This window comes from Ylistrum balloti, unplaced genomic scaffold (assembly GCF_031769215.1).
Source record: "Ylistrum balloti isolate Yb309-2 unplaced genomic scaffold, AGI_CSIRO_Ybal_v1 Utg369570, whole genome shotgun sequence".
NCBI classification, from domain to species: domain Eukaryota; kingdom Metazoa; phylum Mollusca; class Bivalvia; order Pectinida; family Pectinidae; genus Ylistrum; species Ylistrum balloti.
This window is the reverse complement of record NW_026781866.1, coordinates 601230-629150: the sequence shown is the minus strand read 5'-3', so window position 1 is coordinate 629150 and position 27921 is coordinate 601230. Positions and strand designations below refer to the sequence as shown.

General features: G+C 35.3%; 1 protein-coding gene across 1 annotated transcript; it reads left to right on the top strand.

Moving 5' to 3' along the window:
• Window positions 1-187: 187 nt before the first annotated feature.
• Window positions 188-27268, top strand: LOC132563729 (uncharacterized). Its single transcript, XM_060228515.1, has 14 exons — window positions 188-607; window positions 898-1066; window positions 2869-3176; window positions 12337-12651; window positions 16236-16305; window positions 16664-16735; window positions 16875-17022; window positions 17138-17307; window positions 17742-17795; window positions 20377-20524; window positions 22036-22205; window positions 22419-22538; window positions 23088-23123; window positions 27198-27268. The coding sequence occupies exons 1-14, from the start codon at window positions 188-190 to the stop codon at window positions 27266-27268; spliced, it is 2271 nt and encodes a 756-aa protein (XP_060084498.1).
• Window positions 27269-27921: the final 653 nt, after the last annotated feature.

Here is a 27921-nt window from a genome sequence, read left to right as displayed (position 1 = left end):
TCTGAAATCTTTCCATGAAGTCTCAGGGACTAGATTTCTCTTAGCAGAATGCCTTTTATTTGCATGCAAATGCATCATTGTCAACACGAAACCCTCCATTGTACGTATACTCACCCTTAACAGACCGAGTACATCAATAATAGAAACAGTGCCTCGGAATATGACGAAGGTCAATCAGACATATACGATGACAAACGCCTTACAGATGGTCGTTGTTATGGGATCGCTATACGATACCTACGTAACAAGCAATGATTCTGTCACTGTGTTATGTTTTGGAGAAAGCATTCATAAGGCCCGTGGTATGTTGCAACTAACCCCATTGCCCTTGTCAGTTCAGATGGTTATGTCTCCACCTGCTTCAACAAAGAGTCCCTATCATATGATGTTATTGCGGCAGTCTCGATCTCAGGATTACTTGATCATGATTGGATTGAATGACTGTGAACAAGTTCCATCAGACTGGTTTACTTATGTTCGAAACTTTGACCCCAACATAGAATACCATTTGTTGCGTTTAAAGTGGAGTAACGTTTCAACAGAAGTGGACAGATATAAGCATGTTAACTTTAGCAAGGCAGAGTTTGATTACAAGAAACTGAAAATGGTAAGTCATAATCAACTTTTTATCAGCATCACACCTTTTCACATCAACTGATGCCATATATCGATACCATTAGATTTAGGAATGTACTTAAATGTGATACAATAAACGTTAAATAATCTTGGCTTGTCCTGAGATTGTCCCGTCAGGATGTTTGGTATTCACAATTATTGTTACCAGGTGCAGTTTCTCTTTGCAAACTGAGAATTTTGATCACAATCTATCGTATTGTTGCAAATATAAATCATGCAGAGGATTTCTGTTGAGTTAATAACATGACCAGCTTGTTATAGGTTACACACATAACACCCGCAATATCAACGTCAAGCCCAAATATCACCAACTATCCTGCGTCTTCCGTGGTCAGTGGAACAATGACAACTGGAACAGACATTCTAGCTCCAACCTCTGTTGGACACTTTTCGAAGACGTCATATGCCCCTGGCTCATCCACTTTGTATAGTAAGTAAATATTACATACGATAGTATGTATATACATATACCTTGATCATTCGGAACAACTTCAACGTGCATATGATAAATGGTGTTCAGCAAAATGTTATAGAAGACAATGGATGTAATGATGACCTTGATATTTACTACTTTCTACTATATTACCGTGGAACATCAGTAAATATAGCGTGGAAGTATAAAACTAAAGCAATTTTGATAATAATAATAAAGAAAATTATGATAAACTTTGATGTTTAATTTGCTATATTATTAAAGATATCCATTTCTGTTATTAAAAATCAAAAATATGCCACGTCCTGAAATTTATCAGAGTGACAAGAAAACAAAATGGCATGTCAGTGTTTATGATCGAAATGAAGATAATAATAATGAAACATATTCATAATATCTGCATTACCTTATACCTCTCAAAACAATTTCTTAAAATTTGTTTGACGATATTGAATATTCATCTCCGGTATTAAGAATGTACGTTATTCAGAACAAGCTTTAGTGACAGTGTACCCAAACTGTTCACGGAAGAATATACGTAAGCCTTTGCAAATAGTGTGACAGGATTCACATCATCACTTTAAAATACCAACATGTCAACATAACAATAATCAAACTCAAAGTCAATGAAACTGGGGCAAAACAAAAGAAATAGTTATACGGACACCTCTGCACTTCCCCGTTACTTTCATCATATTGTATCTTTTGTAACCATGTATTACGAGTTTGTCCGTCAGTTGACAACATTTACTGTTATCTTATATTTATGCCTATTAGCAGCTCATTTTCCCTGAAAGAAGGATTCGTGATGGGCAAGAATCACAATTTTATAATAAAGTAGAAAACAGTATTTGGCCAATCTCTGATGATATGGAATACACACATCACATGTCTGATATATCTATCATTAGGTGACCTTTCTTATCATGAGTTCACAATGAGATGACAGCTTTACATTATGACGTCAAAATCAAAAGTCTTTTCATATCATTGCTTATCTACTCATTGCCATCTTGTCTTCGGTAACTGACCCCATCTCATAAATAGAATTATTACACATGTGCTTGATGAAGAAATTGCGGTGTTTTTCTTTTCTTTTAATTTGAGGTATACTCATACATATGTGTACCGTACTTTTTCTTATGATATATGGCTTAGGGCTTAGAGTATATCAGTATGTCACATATGAATTGCGCTGTATTATACTCTGCACTTACTTCATCAACATCGTGTTGACCAAATATTCATTTAAGAGGTGATAGAAAAAAAAAGAAAACCATATTTAGGTATATGCGGTAATAGATATCCTTCTCTTGGGTGAATAATTTAGGTCAGAATCGAGGCCTTTGATTTGGGTTCAGAACCAAACCTCTGCCCTAAATTCTACACCTTCAGGTAAAATGTAAACATCCCATATATCTATATATGGTTGAATCCATTAATCACTAAGCCCGTTAAATAATAAATAACCTAAAATCGGCCATTGTTTTATGATACAATCCCTGCATTCTATCTATACTTAAAACCTTATATTCAAAGCTTAAGTAAAGACAACAAAATATAAGAAAAGAAATGAGAAAATAATGCCGATTATACAAACATGATGATGAACATTTCTTTAAAAAGAATTTTTTGAAGCTATTCTGTTTTTCCGTTTTCGATTGCCGCCTTGTCAACGTTCTTTTGAAAAACATTCCAAACGCCTTCTATCGATTACAAGTGAAACTAATGGTTTTGTTTCTGTATATTAATGTCTGCTCTTGAATTTGTCGCTTACAGCCGATGATTTGATATTACAGGACCATATACATATGTAGTGGGTATGTGTACGTACAGTTGTGACGCAGCTGTTGTACCCGTCAACACTAGTGACCCAATTCAAAAACAAATGTTAGAAAGACAGGTAAAAGAGCTGAAGAAATTGCTGACTGTGAATAAAACGGGACTTTCTTCGACTAGACGACGAAAGGAGAGTGCAATTGACCTTCGCATATCAGCTAAAGCTTTCGGGTTTGTCGGTACTGTCATGCTTTGCACGTGCATTATGATAATCATTTCTGCTGACATACCAAGATTGTCTCGGGCCATCCTCCATTTCAAGGCGCAAGTATGTAAATCAGATACGGTCCCGGTGAGACCAACGAAGATGCGAAGTCCTGGTGTGGTCAGGAAACAGAGTCGTGATAAGCTTGTGCCCTTCATGCGTGGTACAAATATCCGGAATAATAAAATCTCCAGCGAAACCCAAATCTAATTATGTACCGTACTTTGTTGTCCATTATTTTGCATTTTGTTTGTTTATATAAATCTTACATGTGGATGTTTGATGTGCCGATCGTATTAATAGCTATTTTATTTGCATTAATAAGATACATCTTTGTCTTTTAGTGAGAGCGAAAGCTGTATTTAGCAAGGCAAATGCCAACATGACCACAGCATGTTAATTGATAAAATCTATTTGTGTATATCAGCACTTTTTATCAAAATATGATGTCAGGTGAAAGGAATTGGCTTAAGTATTAATTTACCCGTGGACTTTAAACCCTAACGGTGATAAATCAATATAATGTATGGAGTGTTCCAAAGACAGAATAGGCATTGTAGATTTATCAACAGATGGACATTTAGTGCTAAAGGTAATTAATTAATATGAGTGTTCCAACGACAGAATTGTCAAGATAGATTACGTAACAGATAGAAACTTATTCCTAACGGTCATAAACCAATATGATATATGGAGTGTTCCAAAGAGAAAAAAGGAAAGATTTATTTACTGGTGGACATTTGGTCTTAAACTTAATAAATCAGTGTGATTTATGGAACGTTTCAAATAGAATCAAAGTACTGAAAGTACTGGTATGCTAAGACCATTAAAAAAACAAATTCTTTGTTATTAGCTTGCTATATACTGAAACCAACTATATGCAAGCAGTAAATCATTACAGCCCATAAAATGACCAGCAGATATCAGAAATAACAAGCATAGTAGTATTACTTATGTAATACATGTCCCAAGTAGGCTCCAAGATGCAATGATAGGGAAGTTGTCCATTTCTTTGGATACATTGTAGGAAATGTTGATCTTGGACACCATATTATCACTTTAAAGACTGCGTATCTTATTGGTTTAAGACCATTAGTTAGACCATCATGCAAATAACATGCTACATACAAATATTGGGCAGCTTCATTTTCCAGATTTTCTGTAAATGACTGCATAAGAGTGCCAATTTTCTAAAACAAACATGATATGTCACCATATCTTAAAATAAAAGATGCCTGTTCTTTCGGAACACCTGGTCTTATTCTCCTTGTACTTTTTCAGGGAATCTTCGAGTAGATATTGCCTTTGTTTCAATTTTACACTTGTTTTACTGGTTCTACAATTCTGTTGACATGTTTATATATTCTTTGTTCTCTAAAACTTGTCGCAAGATATTTTATTCCTCTTGTATTATAATTTTTACATACTAACAGTGACCTTGAACCTTGAAATTTGCAAGATGTGAATATCTTTTAGGTTGTGAAATTTGATAGAAAAATGAGGGTAATGCAAAGAACACCCCCATGCATCTATCCGTTTTTTGACTGTGACCTTGATCTTCGACATCTGACCCTGAAGTTCTAAAGAAACCGACTTCCCATAAGGGATACATGTTCCAAATTTGATTAAGGTATACTGTCTTAGTCTCAATGCGTTTACAAGGTAATCATATAGTACTTATGCAAGTACTGTGACCTCTACATTCAATCCTCAAAATCATTACTATATCCTCTGCACATTGCCCAGGGATAACTGAAACTGTAATCCAAATGATAACTAATACCCCCAACACCCACAGCCTTAGCTATCTCCCCATGGTGACCTTTTGCACAGAAACATCCTCTGAAACACAGCGGCATGTGCACGTTCCCCTACATTCCTGCAAAGTTTTGTTGAAATTGGTCCACAGGTTTAGAAGTTGACCGACGAGCAAAACCCGTCTATATTGACCAGTTGCCATGGCAATGAATATTTCGATGGGAAAATGGTGCATGTACATCTACACATTGTCCCGAATATTACTGAAAAGTTTCATTGGAGTTGTCCAGACAAGATGTGTCTACAGACAGACAAACAGATGGATGGACGGATAGACAACCTGATTCCAGTTTACTCACCCTTTTGGTGGTATAAGAACGCACAAGAGTGCTTACAAATTCCATGTGGACAGACATTATGGAAAAATAATAATAATAATAAAAAAACATGATACAGATGCTTATATCTTGTTTTATTAAGTTTTTAGATACAGTATTCTTTCCATGCTTTGATCAGCAATGTAATCTTGTCATGTCAATATCCTAGTACAAGATTGCATACACAAAATTGCTGTAGGTAGACTTTTAAGATACATAAAAAAATACATGCCTAAGTTTAAATGAAAGTTTTAAACAGAAGTCATATTATGTTCAGTATACAGTGATTTTTCTAGACAATTGTAAACTATAAACTCTGTATACAGCGATCTTTTCTACACATTTGTAAACAACAAACTCAGTATGCGGTGATCTTTTCTACAAAAAGTTTTTTTATATATCGTATACACTAAACTCAGAAAAAAAAAACAAATAAGTAAACCTTTCTATGTACACTACAAACTCAGTATACAGTGATCCTTTCTACACAAACTTGGTATAACTAGTGAATCTTTCAACTCAAGTAAATTGAAGATTGTATACAAATTTACTACAAATGCAGTATACAATGATCTTTTCCACATTTTTTTAGTTTCCGCCATTTGTTGATTCTTCTTTTGTGATGGTAAATATATTTCCGCCTTTAGAGAGTACTGTGACATTAAAAGGCAACATGGTTGTTAGCATCTCCTCAAGTGATTAATCATCTTCAACATCTAATTGGAGGCCGGAAAGAAGGACGTTTTTCTCCACCATAAGGTCCTCAAATCCATTGTTGGTCACCATGGCCAATTCCAACTTAGAAGAGTCAATAGAGATACCTTCTACCATTCCAGATTTCATTTCTTCAGGGACATTCACTTGCTGAAAGAGAGTAAGGGAAATAAATAACTATATTTCATTATTGCTATGATTATGTGCAAAAAATACACACTTCTGTATAAGCTTATAGTCTTCCCAATAGGAGTCTATATTAAATATACTGTAATTAATTACTTTGACGTTCAGGACTGTCAAATTATTAAGCGATGGACAGCTAGCAAAATGATAATATCTTGACCATGGTCATACAGAGATTGAATCATAAAATTAAATTTGTGTGATAAATCTGTGCAGTATGATAATTTATTTTGACATTTGTATTTCAAAAAAAATCATTTTGACTTGAAAAGTAATGTATAATTTAATTAATTACATTGGACCGTCATGTAATGGTTATTTAATTATTTTGAAAATACCTGTAGTGGCAATGCCATTTTCATAATGTAATTGTAATTTAATTAATTACATCATCATGTAATTGAACCCATGCCTGTTACAAACAGTAGCTGTCCTAACTGATCCTAAAATTAACTTTGGCTACATCTATCACAAAATTAACTTTGGCTATGTCTATTACAAATGCCACATTTAGCTACAGTAGAGGTATTTCAAAAATGTACGTCATTATAGCTGAAAGGACATAATTAATGGTTACTTAACCAGAACTACAGTTCTGAACAAACCACTACAAAGCCTGGTTATCTGTACAGACAATGTCCTCTCAATTAATCAATTTCATTGATTATCAACATCTTATTGTTGTACTTCCGGTCACTTGAGTTTCTTAAAGTTTCAATGTGATTTTTTCACATGCATCACTCTTCAACAGAATCAATGAGACATCATGTCAGAAAGACAAAAACTAAATTTAAGCTAAAACTATATATATAAACTTCAATTGGCATAGCTGTAGAGTTCCCGTACGATTTCATACCCTGGACTTGGGGTACTTATAAATTATCTCCGATCAGAAATTTGAAAGAGCTAGATCTACAATAGCACGGACAGTGACCGATATTTTAAAGTAAAATCGATATATTACACAGATAGATTCCTAGATTTATTCACGGTAGCGTAAGTAGTACAGTACAATATTACGGATAAGTTTTTTTCTGTTTAATTTCCGATCTGTTGGGCCACTCACGATCATTCAAAATTAAATTTATTTCAAAACACTGAAATACTTTACGGAAGCAACAAATGCTTACATAACATTTTTCAAATGCATACTGCTTCAAAGGAAAAGTCTTGAAAATATTTTGAAAAAAGTGCCATGGCGGCAGTGCCCAGCTTGCGCGTCGCCGTCGAGCATAAATTCAATACATGCGATAGCTCATTTCAAATGAGTATTTTGCAAAAAATGCAATTGCTAGTTCAGTTTAAGTATTGACTTTAAATTCAGCTTATATATATATAGTTATACTTACTTGCATCAAATACCTGCCATCTTCTTTCTGCCGCCGTCTTCTTTCAGGGTCCAGCAGCAATTCCGTCAAAATTTTATGCTACTCTAAATCACTCTTATTTTAGTTTCATTCTTATTTTCAACTACATATTTCAGTATTTTCAAAAGTTTTCAACAGTATTAAACGGGATGAAAATTTTCGAAAAAGAAAAAAAAAGAAAGATATATGACACCCACAATGCATCGCGCGGGAAAGAAAGTTAAGCCGCCATATTGGCATCGCCTCGCAAAATTTACCACCATAAAACGTGAGTCTTCATCACTGTATTTACAAATTTCGATGTCTGATTATCATTAATACACAACACAAAACGTTTTCTTGATGTACAAGTAATGAAGAAAATGTCGATAAGGTTGTTTCATTTAATGACTAGGATCAGCAACTTGTAGGGGCGATAATCCAATGATTACGGTAATGTCCGGCAGATGGAGTAGGAGTAAACTTTCGATTTATGAACCAATGAAAACGAAGTACTGATACTCAGGGCCAGGGGCGACAGCAACATGCTGAAGAGCATTGAAAATGCTCTTAGCATAAAAATGGACAAAGTACAATAATGCGTCATTGTGAACATATCTAGGAACAAGTTTAACGTGCACAATCAAAATTGATATTTCAATTAACTTTTATTTGCAATGATGTCATCGTATTTTTTCAAGCTACAGTCTACAATTATTGTTCAACCATTCATGTTCAATGTTCCTTCGATCAGAATATATATATATATATTTGCAATTTTTTTTATTTTTTCCAAATTTTTATACATATAGATAACAGAGAGAATGACATAACATAAACGTACAAAACTGAAAACTGTTTTATCATTAGAATACTAATATTGTCAGTGATACAGTAGACATTTCTATCGTTTATACGGCCAAATAAAAAGGATTGTTTATTGATTGCAAATGGTATGTATAGTGCATTTAGAAGTGTCTCAAAATTTTGTAAAAAGTGTTGTCCCTCATGGCATGCCCACATTAGAGGAACAATGGTTTCTCTATTTGAGTTACAAAAAGTAAAATTGTATTGATAACTAGACCTGATTTAAACAATTTTGAATTAGTGGTTAGAATGTGGTGTGATACACGATATTGGAGCCATTGAAGCTTTGTGTTTTTAGTTATATTAAATAGAATTTTATAGATATTACACCATCTTCAGTGAAGTTAAATTACTCATTCCATATGATCTTGCCAGTGGCTATGGTGTCTGTATGAATGAGTACGTTGTAGAATATTTAAGAGCCTCTATTATTTTGCAAAAAGAGATGTTTAATGACAGGTATGAAAGGACGATAAACAAGGACGATTTCAATGGGCAGAGGGACTGGCATTTACCTGCGAACTGCAGTAATTAATCCTTGTGCTTGAAGAAAATTTGTATTGATCTGATATTTTTCTGCAAGTTCTTCGAATGTGTAAAAACAAAAGTTATCAAAACTTTTAAGAAGATCTGCAATAATACGTATTCCTGATCTATACCAGGATTTATAGAAGATTGGCTTACCTCAACAGTAATATTCTTATTATGCCACAAGTTTGTTGTCAAAAATGTTTATCTTGTTCTTTTAATTCTTTGCAATAAAATAATTTGTACCAAATTTTAAAGACATCTTCCAAAAATTATTTGTATAAGTGTTATTACATTTCAAGATATATTCACCACCAATATTCATCAGAATATCAATATCAACATTCTATTTTAGAATAGACTTCCATTTCCTATCAGTATTGTATAATCTTTTAACCCAACTTAATTTTAGAGAGTTAATAAAACTATTCAAATTGAGAAATTTTAGGCCTCCATCAGTATAATCTTGAACCACAATATTTCTTTTACTTTTATCTGTTTTACTATCCCATAAAAATTCAAATAACAAACTATTGATTTCTTTTATTATCTTATCAGTTGGGTTCGGGAGTGAAATGAATAAATGGTTGAATTGGGATATCATAAGCGACTTGATAATGTGAACTTTACCGATAGGAGTTAGTTTTCGTTTTTTCCACATATTGATCAAACTTTGTAATTTTACAATTTTCTTATCAAAGTTATGCTTTGAAATTTTATCAAGGTTTACATCAAAATCAATACCTAATAATGTAAATTTAGTTTTTCCCCATTGAAGATGAAATTCTGGGAGCATGGTGTCTTCACTATATTTTTTACTTCCAATCCAAATTATATGAGTTTTGTCTTTGTTTTAAACCGAAATATCTGCAAAATTATTTAATTATTAATAGATTTGTGGAGTGACATTTCTGACCCATCAAGTGCAAGAAATGTGTCATCTGCATATTGAGAAGTAAGAATTTCAAAATTATTTGTCTTAATTCCCCTAATTTGCGTATTTTCTCTTATTTCATGATAGCCATAGGTTTTACATTTCACTCTATACAGGGAAATATTTTACACCCGTTTGTGGTGTGCATACATCATTCTGTACGATTAAGTGTCACACGAGAATATGAGGGTAAGAATATGAGAAGCAAAGAATCTGTTCCCTCACAATAAACTCTATAATGCATGTCCTACAAAGTTTGGCAGTTTGGGTATAGAATTTATGAAGGGATTTCGATCGAAATTGAATTTAAAATTTCTGTTTAAAATTCACCAGTGCCAAGATATATAATAGAATGAATTTTTGGAGCTTTTAATGAAGACAATTATATCTGTATAAGAAGCACCAAGAGGATAGTGACAAGTTAACAAAATAGTTACTCAAAGTGAATGACGGGAGGACACGCGTCTTCTTTTTCTAGGTCTAAGTAAGTAATGTCACTAAATCAGAACATCGGTCAACAATGATAAAACATTCAGGCATGTTATCGGACCTCGTAAACACCTAACTCTATATCACTGACAGAGTTGGAAATTTTCCCGTTTATGAAACATTAAGCGTTAATGTAAAATGCCTCACTGCCTTATCTGACATGCCAGTTTTCTGTCCTCGTAGAACGTTGGGAAACGCCATGATGACATTAACATGGATAAAACAACACCCTTTTTTCATTTTTTTAAACAAAATCTTTCAGTTCAATAACAAAGCAAACAACCCGATAACTTTCAAACGTTTTCTCGACTAGATTCTCTAAGAATTGAATGGAAAATATGTCCTTCGATAGAAGCGTTTGTGTCCCCAACTTACACTACTTATGGGCTAACATATCATTATCACTGAATTATGCATGCAAATTGATTTAAATGATATGCTGTATCTCCTCAGGTTCACAAATGGTAAAGTGTTCTGTATAAGTCTTTCCCTGTTTTTAAACTCATATCTAATATGTTCAACATTTTTAAATAGAATTCTCCAAAAAGACGGAACATAAAGTTAAAATTCAATATATATAAAAAAGATATTCGGTGTTGCATCCTTAACAATTCCTTTTAAAATAAATAAAGAAAAAGAGACGAAACATAAGGATTTGATATGTATTCCAAACTTGAAGAATGGTTGGAGATAACTACATTTGAGTAGTGTGTAACTGTGACTGTGTTACCTATTATGGGTCAGATCTCGTCAATAACATTAGTTAGGTGCATGTATCTGAATAAGGTCACGCACTTATCTCTGGAAAAGTCCAAACCCTTATTGACCGAGGACTGACAATGGTAAGTACTCTTTAAACCCTTTACTAGTTTAAAATCGAGAAATGTTTCTAATATTTCGGTTTTTTCGCCAAAAATATTACATAGACATTCACTGTAAAAAGTTACAATTTTACATTTAAAAGAAAGCATGTGAGATATCACATTTTTAACAGATTTTCATAAGCATATGTTTTTTCCCCAAAATACGCGTCAGTAAATTATTTACATTTTCAATCTCTTCTCAAAAACCACTGAAATAAATGTAATGAAATCTCGCAGAAATTTTTCATAGCAAAAGGAGATGAGGTACAGTTTACTATAGAATATAAAAGAAGTTGCATTTTTGAGCATGATTATTAAAATTTAATTTGTATAAGTATAAGATGACGGTGCACATATTGCCCATGACTGATCCTCAAGGACTGATGCTGGGGACCCAAATGAGGTATAATTAAACACTTATAATAGATGTAAGGACCTTAATATGCTTAACCAAAATTGGGAATTTCATGACCACAGTGTTTCATATTTACACATGGGGAGACGCAAAGTTCTTTTTCGCTATAAGGAAATAACATTTTTTTGGTATTCGTTGAATTCTCAATGGAAATACTTATTTAATATGGATTTGATGAAATAAATATTTTACATTACATCTGCGTTTTGTAGTTAAATTATATTTTCGTGCTCTGAAGATGATGTCTCTGACTTGACATAGCAAAAACAAATAGAAGTTTTTATCCAACCCAGTTGCGTGTAAAGCCTAGTTGACCCTTATTTGTCTTCTTGCAAAATATTCGAAAGTTTTTAAACAATAGGTGTCTTATCTGTAAAACAATAATTTCAAGTTTTAATGTATTTTTGTTGTGCATGTTTACATTCTAATGACAATTTATATGTTTGTTCTGCTTGTTGTAAGATTCGGTGGAGATAATTGAATTTTATTAGCATATCCTTACTTTTGGTTAACAATATTTAATCATGCTTTTCTTGTAAATTTCTATATTTTGAAATGCGATTATTTCGGGGTGGTACATATTCAATTTACATCTCTTCCAGAAAAAAGGGTAGAGTGCACAGAGTGGTTACGCATAGCTCATTACTCCTTGGTAACGAATATTTTAATAATATGTTCTGTCCGGTCATGAATGTCGTTAATACATGAACACCTTGATGTGACGGAGACGTTTATTTTGTTTTGAGATCGTGGTCTGCTGGCTTTTTCTCCTTCACATATGCACTGCTAGCCAGGACAGGTTAGCCTTTACACGTGAGAACCATGAACGATCAGGATCAGGAAGTCAGTGCCTCGCATGTCCGATACTCTACAATTCCCAGTCTACACATAACCATCATAACCACCACAATCATGCCAACAACGACTGGTATATGTGTATCCATATAGAATACTCTCCATATCACTGTGATTACCTGGAGCCTGAATGCGTTCCATTTTTAGGAGAAACATATATAATCTTCGGTCAAACTTATATGAGGGTGCGTTACAAACACACAAAGGTACGTGGCTACATTGGGCAGATTACTGTAAAATTATTTATTCAAATGTTGAAAAATTGCGCGGTTTAATCAAAATGACGTACAGACCAACCTCGTTTTCTAAAAGTCTTCTGGATCATGGGAGAACTGCGTAGTTGATGTAAGTGAGTTCGAATGTTAGATGTGGGGTTTTGCCGGGACTGACATAATACTTAATGTCTAATAGGGTTATCTGATTCGAGATAAAAAGGTTCTACTGAATATTTAAGTCCTAAATAGACACAACTCTTCATTTTTTATTTCTATATTTGCTATTTTATTCGTACCAAAAAATAGAAGGAAACAACATTTACAAATTGTATCTTATTAAAAAATTTATATGAAGGCTAGTGAGTTTATGCAGTGGCATGGCGTTTGTCTGTCCGTCGTCCGTCCGGCATCAACTTTCTTATAACGGCTTCTCAATAATAAACAGACCTAGAGTTGTGTGCAGGTTCCTGTTGTGAAGCCAAACAAAGATGCGAAAAGAAATGACTTTGACCAATATTCAAGGTCACAAGGGTCAAATTTGTTAAGTATCTTAACGGCCTCTTCTAACCAATGAAAGAACTTAAAGCATGTTATTTCACTGGTAGATGCCTGGATTAAAGCCCAATAAAGCTTGCGGAAAGAAATCATATGATGTACTTTGACTTATATTCAAGGTTGCAGTCGTCCAATGTGTCGAAAAAAGACTTATTCTGACTAGCAGAAAGGCCTGAAGGTATGATATTTGGCTGGTAGGTTCATGGGATGATTAAGCATCCATGACCTATATTAATAGTCACATGGATCAAATTTGTCAGAAACTTTAAACGACTTCATCTGATAAAGCTTTGTCATAGACCCATAACATTTGGCTGGTAGGTCACTCGGATGATTCAAACTCAAATTCAAAATCGGATTAGCCAATTACAGTTGGCAAAAACAAACAGCCCTAAACCATATTCCGGGTCATAGGGGTCTAATTTGTCAAAAACGTCTGGTTAACCAAAAGTCCGAAAAGCAGGATGTTTGACAGTAGGCTGTTCATAGAACAAAGCTAACAAATTTCGAAAAAAATACATGTTATCCAGTATATAGCTGTTATTGTTATGAGTTGAGTGTAAAAAGCTTAAGTTTGTTCCGGCTATTGATTGAAATAGATTGGATGTGCCAACATTGAAGATAAATGTTGTACATGTATACTGAGAGGAAAAAAGAAGCGCAATTAGCAGAATATTGTAAATTAAATCTTTGACGCACACCCTTGAAACTTGACAGATGTGTGCATTTGAGTTAGGTCCCTATGGTACCGTGTTAAAATCACTAATGAATAACTAAACTGCGCACTGGTTTAAAATCTGTGTGTGCGAATCTTCAGATATATCCGTCTTGATTTCCCACATTTCAAGCAGTTCACCATAAAAAATGCGACGACAGTCCGAAGTTGACAGGGGTCGTGCCATTGCAGTTCTTATGCAAGGTACCCCGCAAAATCAGGTCGCTAATCAATTTGGAGTCCATCCATCGAACATTTGCCGTCTCATCCGAAGACTGCATGCCACTGGAAGGGTTGCAGACCGTCTCCGAAGCAATCGAACTCGTGTGACGACGCGTCGGCCGGATAGGGCAATGCGACTTTAGCACATACGCGATCGCTTTCTGACGGCCACGGAAACAGCAAGGAACACAATTGGGCGTCATCATGTTCCAATTGATCCAAAGACTGTGCGTACTCGACTGCGTGCCTTCGGTCTAAGATCACGGTGGCCATATGTTGGACCACAGCTTAATGCGCGGCAACGTGCCAGACGAATGCAATGGCTGAACGCACATTCCGTATGCAACGTTGGAGAAGGGTCCTGTTCTCAGATGAGTCCAGGTTTTCGCTTTACCGGGCAGACGGCCGACGTCGTGTCTATAGACGTACCAACGAGCGCTATGCAGATTCTTGCGTGATAGAGAATGGCCGCTTTGGAGGAGGATCGGTCATGGTATGTTGAGGGATTGCGCATGGTATCAAGACTCCTCTGGTCGTTATTCAGGGAAATCTCATGGCCGTCCGCTATAGAGATCAAGTCCTAGCGCCGCATGTTGTTCCTCTAGTACAGCAGCGTCAACTGACGTTTCAGCAGGACAACGCCCGGCCGCATAAAGCGAGGGTTTACCGTGGTTATATCGCAGCAAACAATGTCCCCACCCTAGACTGGCCCCCATACAGCCTTGACCGCTCCCCAATAGAACATTTATGGGACGAGTTGGACAAAAGGATAAGACGTAGGCCGAATCCTCCAATCAACGAAGCTCAGTTGGCGTTGGCGCTGGATGAGGAATGGAATTGTATACCAATGTGGAGGGTTAATACCCCGATCAATTCAATGCTCAAAAGAGTTTTTGCAGTTACTGCAGCTCGCGGGGGGCACACACGATATTGATGAGTTCAGAACGCACTTCATTTTGAGTGGGGTACTCTTGAATCAACGTCAAAGTTGAAAGGTTTACTTAACGTACGCGAATGAAATTCTCGTAGATGACAGAGTGGTCAACTATCTTCTAGTTACACCATAATTACATTCTAAAACCCTTTTCTATTTCCCGTAGTTGACCTGGAAATTCCTAATTGCGTTTCTGTTTCCTCGCAGTATATTTGTGATGAACATTGATTAGCAGGTGAGCGATGCATGCCCATTGAGCCTCATCTTCACGTTCCTTTGTTTTATGGGGACATCAAGATAAAATGTTGAATAGACCTGCTGTATACACAGACATTTAGATGTTATCTCAATAGTTTTTTTCCTTTCTAAATATCGAGGAGGAGAATCAAATAGTGCCCAATATCCATTAACAGGGAACATTCCGAAACAAGGCAGTAACATGTTTTCTAACGATAAAAGCAGTTTGTGTGAACAGCCGTATTAGTAACTCAACACTTTGTTGCTGTCAAATGTAATTGTTCTGACAACCATAACTTTATTCATGATGCTGTATTTAAAACATTTGTAATTTCACAATCATTCCTATGACAATTGTTTCGCTACTCCATACACTTTACTATGTTGTCCTTCCTTCTCAAGTCGTCTGATTGTCCCAATACAATTTGACAACTCCTTATTTGTAGCTAATGCTCTAGTTTTGGTCGCCACCAATTCACTTGAGTCACCATTTTATTTATAAGAACAAGTTCTTCAATGCATGCACAGTCGCAGTCCGTAATTTCTCAGCTCTTTGGTGTTTTCTATATTGTTAACGAATCTGGATTCTCATGTTATTTAATTACTTCTTTGGGAAATTCCTACTGCATTTTCCCATATAGATCTGTACCACATCTGTACCACATAAGGCAGAAAAATGGTTCACCGCTATGTCGTTCTGATAATAATATCTGTTTTCCTTCCTTTGATATCAGCCTTTTTCACATGGACTTGGCACGAATTCCCGCCCCTGTGGCCTTTTTCATTTCTGTTCCATAGATTGTTTTTGTGTTGATGAATCTATTGTTATGACTTATAAAACTATATTATTTCATATCAACAAAACATTCATTTAGTTCCTAGAATAAGTGTTTGAATATGGATTGTTTGCAGAAAATGTGGGTTTTGGCGGATAGTGTACGATGCGAAAATAATTGTTGTAACGGTGAGTGCCGTATTTTAGGTTTTATACTAAGCTGTTTTGGTATCCAAGTCTTTTCATTTAATTCGATTTTCGTCGCAGGAGTTAATGTTAATGTGTAATGTTTCCAATATTGTGATGTCATAGATAACCAAAACCTCGTGAATACTTGGTCATTAATCTGTTATATCGACACGCGTAAATTTAATGTAATTCATAACAATTGCGAAACAAGTCGTCAGTTTATATCAATGATTCTTGGTTGAATGTCTGTAAAAGACGGGAAAACCCATATAGTCGGAATGGTGACTCGATATCGTGTGTGGTTACAAGGATGCATATTAGAATTGTGTTTTATGTGTTAAAAAAATATTTTGAATTGTGTCATATTTTCTTGCAGGCATAAATTCTTTCTCTTCACCGACTGTGCAGTTACCAACAACAACGCCCGTGGTAACCACCACACCACCAGGTCAGTCAAATCAAACTTCGGTTAATATCACAGCACGCTAAACAGGACTTTATAACACTAGTACAACCTTTTACATCCATTTACATCCTTTATCAAACTTATGTTATACCTTAAAACTCAAACAAACTTGTTTGAACAGAAAAACTACAGGTGCGTCTCGTCAACGGTCCAAGTGCCTTAGAAGGTCGCCTGGAAGTTTACCATGACGGTAGATGGGGAACTGTGTGTGACGATAATTGGGATGATGATGACGCTAGAGTGGTCTGTGGTATGCTAGGATACTCCAGGTGAACGCCTTTTCAATATTTCAAATTTTCTTAATAAGTATGTCGTGAATGAAACTGTGCCAGCTTCAATATTTAAATATATAACAATGCGCTGCCTACAACGTTTGTCGTTTAGTTTGCATGCAACCCACACGTCCAAGGCTAGGTATGGTAGTGGTCAGGGACCTATCTGGCTGGACGAGACCCAGTGTAGTGGACAGGAGACTAACCTCGGTCAGTGTACCTCTGAGCCTTATGGCCACGGTGACTGTGACCACACGGAGGACGCTGGAGTTATATGTCAAGGTATTTGCCATCTTGTATATGTTGTTCAAATATGACCGACGGTGTGTTGAACAAAACCATTACAAAATTTTATAATTCATTCCTCTATTAAACAATCATTTTGACTGGCTAATTTTTTTATGTTATCGTGTCATAAAATGAAAAATCGACGTCATATTGTAATATCACATCTGATTTACCTATCTAGCGGTGTAAGAAAAGACTGTTTTATAAATGTAAAAAAAAAATACTGATAAAATTAGAAGAATTACATTCGCGGTTCATTTAGACTTTTTGATGTTTTTTTTATGTAATGACGCAACAAATTACAAATGAGTAAAGTTTAGGTTTTTTTTTATAAACATTTGTTATATAAACTGTAATGGTCAATTTTCTATCGGAAATGAAAAGATATGATCGGTATTTAATCATAGCTATATTTAACTATTAAACAGCTTTGCCCACGACAACCTCAACGACAACAGCAGCATCTACAGTAGTTCCTCGAGGTATTTCCATTCTTATTCGTGTTATATATTACGTTAACTAAGCGTGTCCATGAATGGTCGCATTTCCTTACCTCCTTAAATGTCATTTGATGATATATTTCAAAACCTTCATTAGAAAAAATGACTGTAGTTGAAAAGTAGGACACTGTTATTAAGTGCCCTAATTACTGATTAAGTCACACTTGAGCACCGTTTTTTGTCTTAATGTATATATAAACAATACGTTTATCACGTGCAGTGTATTTATTTGAAATATTTTTGCATGAATTAGAGCAATGAAGAAGTTACAGTCAGGGTAAGAGAGGCATGCCATTTAAATAGACTAGGTACAATTTCAAGTGCAAGAGCACCAGTCACTATCTTATTCCGGTTAATGAAAATGAATATTGAATTATACTGTATGAAAAATTATTTCAAATAAATTTCACAGCATAATAATTCTTCCGTGCATTAGTTGTATTCTTGAGCTTTATCATAAGATGGTTTGACACTACACAAAATAGTATGACATCATGACATCTCCCTGATGTGTACCTTGTTAATGGTCTTGTTTCAAACACTAGCAAACTTCAGTAATCTACAATGCAGTGTATGTAACACATGGTATATCCAGATATATAAGTATACTTTGTTCTGTGCAGGTCATACATACATTGACTTATGCACATATCTTGTGTATCACTAAACCGTTAAGTATAATTTCATTCATAGAAGTGTGACATATATTTGATAGTATTATAGTATTTTGTTTAGTTTTTATTAATTTTCTGTTATTTTTGTCAAATGCCAGTACAAAAAGCAGTGTGCTTGCTGCAAAGCAGATTATAAAGTCAGAATATATTGTCTGAATCAGGCAGCTGTTCTGTCTTTCTTGAAAGATAACATCAATAAAGATTTATGTTTAGGTGACCCTATATGTGCGAAATGCAGAGGGAGATTCTACAAACAATATGAACCAGTAGAGCATTCTAACAGTGGTTTAGACCATCAGAATGAGACACCTGACTCTAATAAAAAAACAAACTTGATATTCCACGAGCTACGCTTACTGAATCGCGATGTTTTGTTTGTGGAAAGTCCAGAGATGAAAAAGTAAAATGGTGAAACCATGCACGGAAATAAGTTTCCTTAGATGTGTTGATAACGCAATGACGGTAGAGAACTGGTCAGATTGTGACAGCAACAGTGACTCCTAAATGAATATCACAACACCACCATTCCCCTTACTAAAGCAGTAAACAAAAATACAATCCCCTAAGTCATAGACAAAGGTCATTTATGATCCTGTGAAACCCAGTGCTAAATTGATTTTTTTTCTATTTTAATATCATCCATTTTGCAAAAATATTTCAAATAAATACACTGCACATGATGAACGTATTGTTTATTGATGCATTAAGACAAAAAACGGTGCTCAAGTGTGACTTAATTAGTAATTAGGGCACTTAATTACCGTGTACTACTTTTCAACAATGGCGTATTTTTGGTCATTTTTTTCTAATGAAGGTTTTGAAATATATCATCAAATGACATTTAAGATAAAAAAAACTAAAAATAAATATCTTAATTTGATAATTATTGCAATAATGATGAATTTGATCCCCCACTTGTCCCTCCTATAACAACTGAACAGCTTTGAGTTGACCTTAGATTAATGTCATGTCATTACCGCCTGACCTCAAGTTTTTAATAGACAAAAAATAAAAAGTATTCGTCATGGCCACCAGAAGGCCCAAACTGGCACTCCCCCTTTATCATCTTATTCCATTTGAATGCAAAATGTACTTTCTGTGGTGTTACTCCTTCGGATAAGACATTACTACTCACAAACCTAGACTTACGCTTTCATTTTATATCATATTGTAAATGATGTAATGACCTTATATGGAATTCAGAAGATTAACTGTACAACAAACTATGCTTGGCGGGATATGTTATTAGGACATAATGTGAAATTGGTCTGCACGATAATGTTTGAACTATTGCGCTTTCGTGTTAAAACTAAAGGCAAGAAAAAAGTGAATCAAATGTTGTCAAAAAAAACCCATTATTTTGTTATTGTCTTGTATTCCGTCATTTCAGTACTATTTCAGAGGATTACGTTCGGTATTACTCTATAACGCCTTTCGAAATGGATGATCAAAGTTATTAACAATAGTGGAAACCGACTGTCCACATGATCTGTCAGAAATCAAAAGTACGATTCCAAATTAAAAAACACGAATCCGCACATTCGACCGGAACGGAATGCTGACTACAGATGTGTATCACTCGACGTTTTCTGGCCATAACCGATTTTCTGGTTCAATAAGGACCCTCAGATACACTAAGAATTCGAAATACCATCATTCTTCCGGACACTCGATACGTGGCCATGCGTTTTTAGCATACAATGGAGTTGTATACAATTCAAATATTCCCAGTGAAACAAACAGGAATGATGGGTCCGAACACAATTGTTTCGTTAAATCTGAGCAATGTAATATTATAGAACAAAAACGTTATCGACTTATAAGCGGCATGGCGCTCACATTTCATGTTTGATATTGAATTGTATTAATGATGTCATTTGATCTTGAAGCATCTTTGAAGGTCCGCCTGGTAAACGGGCCGAATGCCCGTGAAGGACGGGTGGAGGTCAAATACAATGGCGTTTGGGGGACTGTGTGCGACGATAATTGGGACGATGATGATGCGAAAGTTGTCTGTGGCATGCTTGGTTACAGTTCGTAAGTTTGTTTCATATTGTATTGTTTGTTTCATTTTCAATAAGGGTTTGTCGCATGAAAAGTCATGTTTTTCTTTAATGATGTTAAATGAACGAAACGAAATGGATATAGACTTTGTCGGATTTTCGTGCAAGAAATAGTCAGCTGACTGACAAACTCGTAACACGAGGGTTCAAAAGATGCTGGTTGATGAAAATTATGGGGAAAATGTCCCCACAGTGATCTGATTGAGAAATATTCTATTTCTTTGTTTGATATGAAACGTGATGCTTGATGCTCGTTAGTTAACCTGTTGATTCCGTCGTTTTATAATTAGTCATTTGTGAACGTGACATTACTTACTTACATTGACTAAGTTTAACATTGCGGTTGCCGTCGATGAATGAGAAGACGCCTGCTATTCCGGAACATCTGGTGTTATTCTCCTTGTACTTTTTTCAGGAATCTCTGTGTAAATCTTACTTTTGTTCATTATTTGCCTTAGTTTTATGGAATTTGAGTTTAAATTATGATTATGTTGCCATGTTGGTATTTTCTCCCGATTTTTTTCGGACGTATCGGATTATGTAGCGCCATAATGTTGTTTAAAGTATGATGGTTATTACTTTGTATATGCGTCCGTGGAATGAAGCCAGTGTACAAAGTATATCTCGAACCACAAAACAGATTTTGTTCATGTTCACAACGTAGTATCGCATCGTCGAGTTCCTTACCAGATTAGCTTCTTGGGGTCATTGTCGAGGTTGAAAAGTCAAAGTTCATACGAAACCACTGTTGAAATGCAAAGATTGTGACAACGATATTTCATTAAAATATTCGAAAGAGTTACATGTTATTTTTGCATCACGTTTACACATGGTGGTCATCGGTCAAGATTACTATATAATAACTAAGTTACCATACTTTAAAGGATAGGTTCAGTATCAACTAACATCCCGATTACTATATAACTACTTAGTTGCCCATACGTTGAAGGATAGGCTCGGTACCAACTAGCATCCCAATTACTAGTTACTTTCTCATACTTTGAAAGATAAAAAAATCTTATGTCCAATGGAAACAAATTGATGAGTTTGTTTATCACGTGTCTTAAATACTTAGTCAAACATTCTCGACAACATTTATTATTAGAACATTTTAATTGGCAATATTCTTTTACTTTCACTTTCTTTAATTGCTGACGTGGCATGGTATATAACACGTTCTGACGTCACAATAAAAGTGAACCATCAGTCAACCACTTCTCCGCTAGGTCAGATAAACTAAAGTTTGGTATAAAACTGTGTAATGGATGTCACGTCGAGGACAGAATAGTAATATAATGAGCAGTGTATTGATTATTATATACAAATCAGCGATTGCGACGAAGTGTTAATGTAATCATCGCCAAAATACACGTCGAAGGATATACAATAGTGACAATTGTTTACTCATATATGACTTCAATTCACCCACGATCTGTCCATGTATATGTCTTGTATTGGTAATTTTCTGATTATTTGCTACTTTAGTCACTACGCAACCCACACGTCCAAGGCTAGGTATGGTAGTGGTCAGGGACCTATCTGGCTGGACGAGACCCAGTGTAGTGGACAAGAGACTAATCTCGGTCAGTGTAACTCTGTGCCTTATGGTCATGGTGACTGTGACCATACAGAGGACGCTGGAGTTATTTGTCAAGGTGAGAACGTATGTTCATATCTACATGTAATGTTAATTCATCATGTGGATATATGTATTAAATTGTTGACGATTTTGGTGGTAGTTCTACTCTTGTACTAGATTTGTACGAAAAGCTGCTATTCATTTTGGTGCAATATTTGAAACTAGCAAAACTATAGAAAAGTTTGTAAGGCGGTATCATTTCAAATTTTCAAATTAATCATTGTTTTAGATATAACGTCATCGACATCAGTAGCAGCAACAACCACATTAACATCAACACCATCAACCACCAAAACGTCGACAACATCGTCGACGACGATGACTTCTACAATGAAGTCAACGACAAAAAGTAAGAACTTCCATTATCCATATCCCGAAAAGCTGGCATCAGATTTAGACATAAGAATACCATATGTCATCTATACTATGAAATTGTTTATACATTGTTTAACGTCCTATCAACATCTGAGGTCATTTACACCATCAATCGACTGTTTAACTCGTGTACTAGTTGTTAGTGTTCGACGTGATGTGCTGGACGACAGGTTACATAAAAAGGTTCCTTAGGGTTTAAATGTATTTACATATGAAATAACAATATGACCTATTCGCCAAATCTCGTATAATGAAATGGGTCAAAGAGTGTCCTAGATTCTGACCAGACCTCTAAGATAAGTTATAAGTTTGAATCATTGTTCTGTATCTCAATCAATATGTCTCAATTAAAAAAGATGCTTGGTCGTATTTTCTTCAGCAATCTCCGTGGTTTTTTCGCGCTAGTTGTATTGAATGCTACATAATATAGTTAGGATTATGATTCTGTCGACATGTTTGTATTTTCTTTGTTGTTTCTGTTGAACATGCATTTCATAACCATTTTGTGATATTTGCAAAACAGGTGGACACCACTGGTTGGCTTTAGGTAGTGGTACAGGTAAGTCATAGTGTTCTTTACCGTATGCAAAGATCAGGTATGTATTCAAATCAAATGAACATTTAAGTATTATTTGTTAATACAATGAACATGTACGTATTAAGATAAATTAGAACACTTATATATCGTAATTAACACAAGGAATTCGTTAATAGCAGTATAACGATAGCTCCGGTTTATTCGACAGAAAAATATCTTGACGGTACAACTCTATAGGACTTTGGATAACTTTATCTGGAAATTCATCCGACATTTTTTCTTTCGAAGCACGAATTTCATTCGAAACAACTATGAAAATATCGAAATTTCAACAGAATTTTACAGCAAACTCAACATCGACGAAAGAGTTAGAAATAAAGGAACAATTTCCTAGAAAGGTGACCTTCCCCTTCCTCAATTCCACGCACCATGTATGTGAAGTTTGGTCAATCCAATTAAGTAATGCCATGTTCTCAAATGAAAAAAAAACAACAAAATACCAATATATCAACATAATCATTACCCAAATTCTTATTCAATAAAACTAGGTCAAAATATGAACAAATAATTATTTACACGGAAACTCCTGAAATAGTACAAGGAGTAATGATCGTCTACTTCAACAACGACACCTGCCATAAGTTCTGTCAATCCAAGAAAGTTAATGTCAACATGTTTATCTGCAGGACATCAAGGCTAGCTAACAAGCATGTAAAACACAAACAACGTCACTTTAATCATTGAGAGGACCTAAAACCACAGTCTTTATTAACCTGTGCCAGTTTCCCATTGACATACCTGTGCTGACTATAGGAATATTAATTTTCCTAAATTGAAATAATTATATCATATAACACAATATGGTTATAATGAATGTTTTCTAAAATGTCTGAAGTGATGTAAATCTGATATATGCTACCGGCTTATTTGGCGAAAATTATTTCATCGTGGATTTAAAAGTCCTTGATACCTGTTTAACTGTCACTAAGGTCATATCCTTAAAGTGTTTGCCCAGCTGACCGATTATGCCATTAGTCTTCGATTAAGCCTTGATCTGGTCAGTATACAGAATTTCATCTTTATTTTTCTAAATTTTGTTTAGGGACGATTCGAAATGAGTTTTTGTAATAATGGATTCATTCCGATTTTCTCAAGATGTTTAGGTTAACGAAAATACCAGTTTCCTTGCATTTAATCTACAGCGGCTTTGGGCATGACCTATTTCCTATCAACACAATTCAACAGAAATGCAGCTACTTTCATGAGAATCACGCACACATCGATCGTGTCCAAAATTCAATCAAAAGCTCTTGGGCTCATTTCATAAATCACACCTCAAACCGAAATAAATAAAGACCCTTCATGTACTTTTATATTTTAACCTGTGAAATAGCATTCATTGCATGGGATTTTGGCAGGGTAGATGAGATGGTATAACTAAAACATTCGTATTTCCCATGGCCTAGCCCTTTCAGTTTTCGATAACGTATTGAAATTGAAAGGGAGTACCGAAATCTACATTCTCAACAGCAATATTAGATACTAAACATTTTATCTTGTCGCGGATATCATGAATAGCGTAAGTCATACAGGACAAGTACGACTATTTGCTTTGCCCAAGAACACAACCACGTTAGCACAGGCCGTTCCGTTTCTCAGCTTCCTTAGCAACACGAACTGCAACGGGTAGAGGGCGTCGTACCACGCACCTCGGCTGAGCTATCGTATAGGTGAAAGTAATGATAACTTGTTTAACACTTCATCTTGAAACTTTTTTCTTTGTCTATTCTTTCAAGCGATAGAAAATGTACGGAATGTGTCAATAGTCCTTGGAGTCAAATATTACTTCTGCAAAATGATAGCATCACTTCTGCAAAAATTCCTCGCCTTTTTAACATAAAGCTTTTTTAATATTATATATTCAAATTTCTTCTTATAGTACATGGAAACAATGATCTAACGTTAAAAAGAAAAACCGTTTCTCCAAGTATGGAAGAATTTACAATATTTTTTTCACTCGTTTAGACACTAGTACTCGCTTTGCTGGTAAATCATTTGTAATTCATCGTAACTACCTTGTGAATATCCTATGTGCATATATTCATAGAATTATTATTATTATTACATATGTATCGTGGTGACGATATGGTTCATCGGTGTTCTGTTACCTCGGTATGTTTTATATTAGTCCTTTATCGTTTTATCTGATAAGGCTTACTGACCACGGAAGAAAAACTTCAATGCGATGGCAGCAAGATGACAGAGGATATATTTTATTTTACAGTAATTGGTTGACTGCAATACCGGAGGTGACGTCATAACGTGTTGATCATTAAATCTGGACCGGTTGTTTAACTAAACAAAATGTTACATCATGATATCATTGATAACTATAATGATAAATGAAAACATGACAAATCATTTGCTACAAAGGCGAAATCTGCTTTTAAAATTGTACATACGATCTTGATATGATTCGATAACAAAATCAGACTCACAACAATGCCATCTAATATAGAAGAGAACAAAATAATTGATATTTGTCCATGTTGTACTCATGTTCATACCAAAATTTCAATAAAGCATTCCTCGTTCAAACAGTTCCGTCGGAATATTGTTTAGCGTTGTCTTTTGTTCATATACTTTACGTCTACAAATATTTGCACTTGTTGTCAAAGAGGTGAAAACGTCACAAAGAAAAATACATAATGCTGAAGTGTACAATTTGGTCCCTTCGTCGCATTAATCGCCGACAGGAAATAAAGCTCGTGTCAGCTGAACCACATGTTTATCGTGACAGGTATAGATAAGACAAATGACATAAACTTTTGATATGAATATGTTAAAGGGAACGTGACAATGTTGGTTGTTTTAGAATGCAGGAACAGCTGTATGATTTAGGTTAGATATTTGACAATACTATATTAAATTTCAAAATAGTATTGCAATGTGCTACCCTCGTAGGTATCTTTCGTACAATCCTTCGAGATTGGAACTGGTAGACAATGCTCGTGGACAGGCCCCGAGATCAGGTCATTATACACAAACACTTAACAAATACACGCCCTCGCCGCAAAGTTGGAAATTTTGCAAGAGCATAATTTACTGTCAGAAACATATATCAATGCACTTTCCTAAGATCAAAGAAACTTTGGTCTGCTTAAGACAAAAGCAAATTAAATAGGAAGGGTCAAAAGGTCATTGTTGCTGAAGTGTCTGTAAATCAGGTTTATATAGGTTGTGTGGATACTTGGTATTATCGAATGGTAAGAAATTTTTGATTCATAGAAACTAAAAGTCGGTTAATGACGCGTATATTTTGAAAATGCTTTGATTTTCAAAAAACTTAATAATAGGAATATAAAGAACCCAATGATATACAACAAATTCCTGCTCATATCAGTTCACATACTTAAAACGATGAAGTAAATACACGCTAATTAGCTACATTAATTTGCATCTTTTCGGCAAGAAAAGACAAAAATTAACAAAGCTTAAATCACGTCCTTTCGACATTTCATCCCGAAAAGACAATAAAGATCGCTTAAATGTTATAGAGAAAGCGATAAAACATGCAGTTGAACCTCCAACAAAAGTAGGATTAGGTCTTTGAGGCCATCATGAAAATAGACAGTATTCGAAAATAACAACATCCAATAGGGGACAAGAAACGGCTCTTGTAGCAAAATTCATGCACCGGTAGAAATGAATTCATTTTCATCAGTAAGAATTATTTTGTCAAGGGAATCGAATCCGGGCACTTTCCATACGGTAGCTACTGACACTTAATTGTAAAATAACGCCTTGCTAGACAGGGGCAATACCACTGAAAGTACACAAAACGTTAAGAGCGAGTATGTCATTCATTTGCTGTAAGTTCAGCTGTACAGCGTCATCTCGTGCTGCTGACCTGATATCTGATGTCGGTTATGGAAATCCTTTTCCATTCTTGGTGAAGGGCACACTAGAGTTCCGTAATATCATGACGTTGTCAAACACGTCTTCCAAGAACATCCCACATGTGTCCGATTTGAGATAAATCCGGTGATCTTGCAGGTCAGACATGTGTATGAACATTATTCTGCCGTTAAACAGTTTGTGTGAGGCGTGCACTAGCGGACAAGCAGGTTCCTGCTGGAATTATGCCGTCGTACGTTGACACATAAGTACACAATTAGTGTACAATTAGTCATAATTAGTTATGTTCCTTGGACAGTCGTTAAATTAGTCTTTCCTCTCTGATTCCTTCCCATATCATCACACTTCCGCCGTTGTACAGATCGCGTTGGATAATGCAGCGTCATCTCGCTTGTGACGTCATATCCTTTCAAGCCATCTTCCGTCAGCATGCTGGACGTTGAAGCGCGACTCGTCTGTAAAACTGCTTAATTCCATTGTCTTTGGTTCCACCGACGTAGTGTTACAGCAGAAATGAGACAATTAAACCGATGGTAACGGAACAGGGGCTGTTGGGCGTCTACCGTTTAAACTCGCTGCGTGGAGACGATTAAGCAGTTTGACGCGAAGCCTAGTAGCTCTATAAAGTTCATAAGCAGTTTTAAATGCAGAAAGAAAACATTGATGTGTTGAATTTGTTATAATATAATGGTCCTGTCGTATCGTCGTTTTACTAGGTCGGCCAGGTCGAGGATGGTCCGAAACAGATCTAGTCATCTGTTAAGTGTTTAAAGTCGTGATATTGTCTATTATGCAACTACCAACATCCGACATACCTATCGCCATATGAAGTTGGTTTTCTGACGTTCAATTGAACCTTCAATGGTTATGATTGTGCAAACTTTGTCGGCTACAATGTGAA

Bases quoted from the DNA above. Each gene is read 5' to 3' on its own strand.
- LOC132563729 (XM_060228515.1), top strand. From the start codon at position 188: ATGACAAACGCCTTACAGATGGTCGTTGTTATGGGATCGCTATACGAT. The intron at 12,652-16,235 runs GTACGTGGCTAC...GATTGTTTGCAG, and splicing joins TGCGTTACAAACACACAAAG to AAAATGTGGGTTTTGGCGGA. The intron at 23,124-27,197 runs GTAAGTCATAGT...GCCGTTAAACAG, and splicing joins GGCTTTAGGTAGTGGTACAG to TTTGTGTGAGGCGTGCACTA.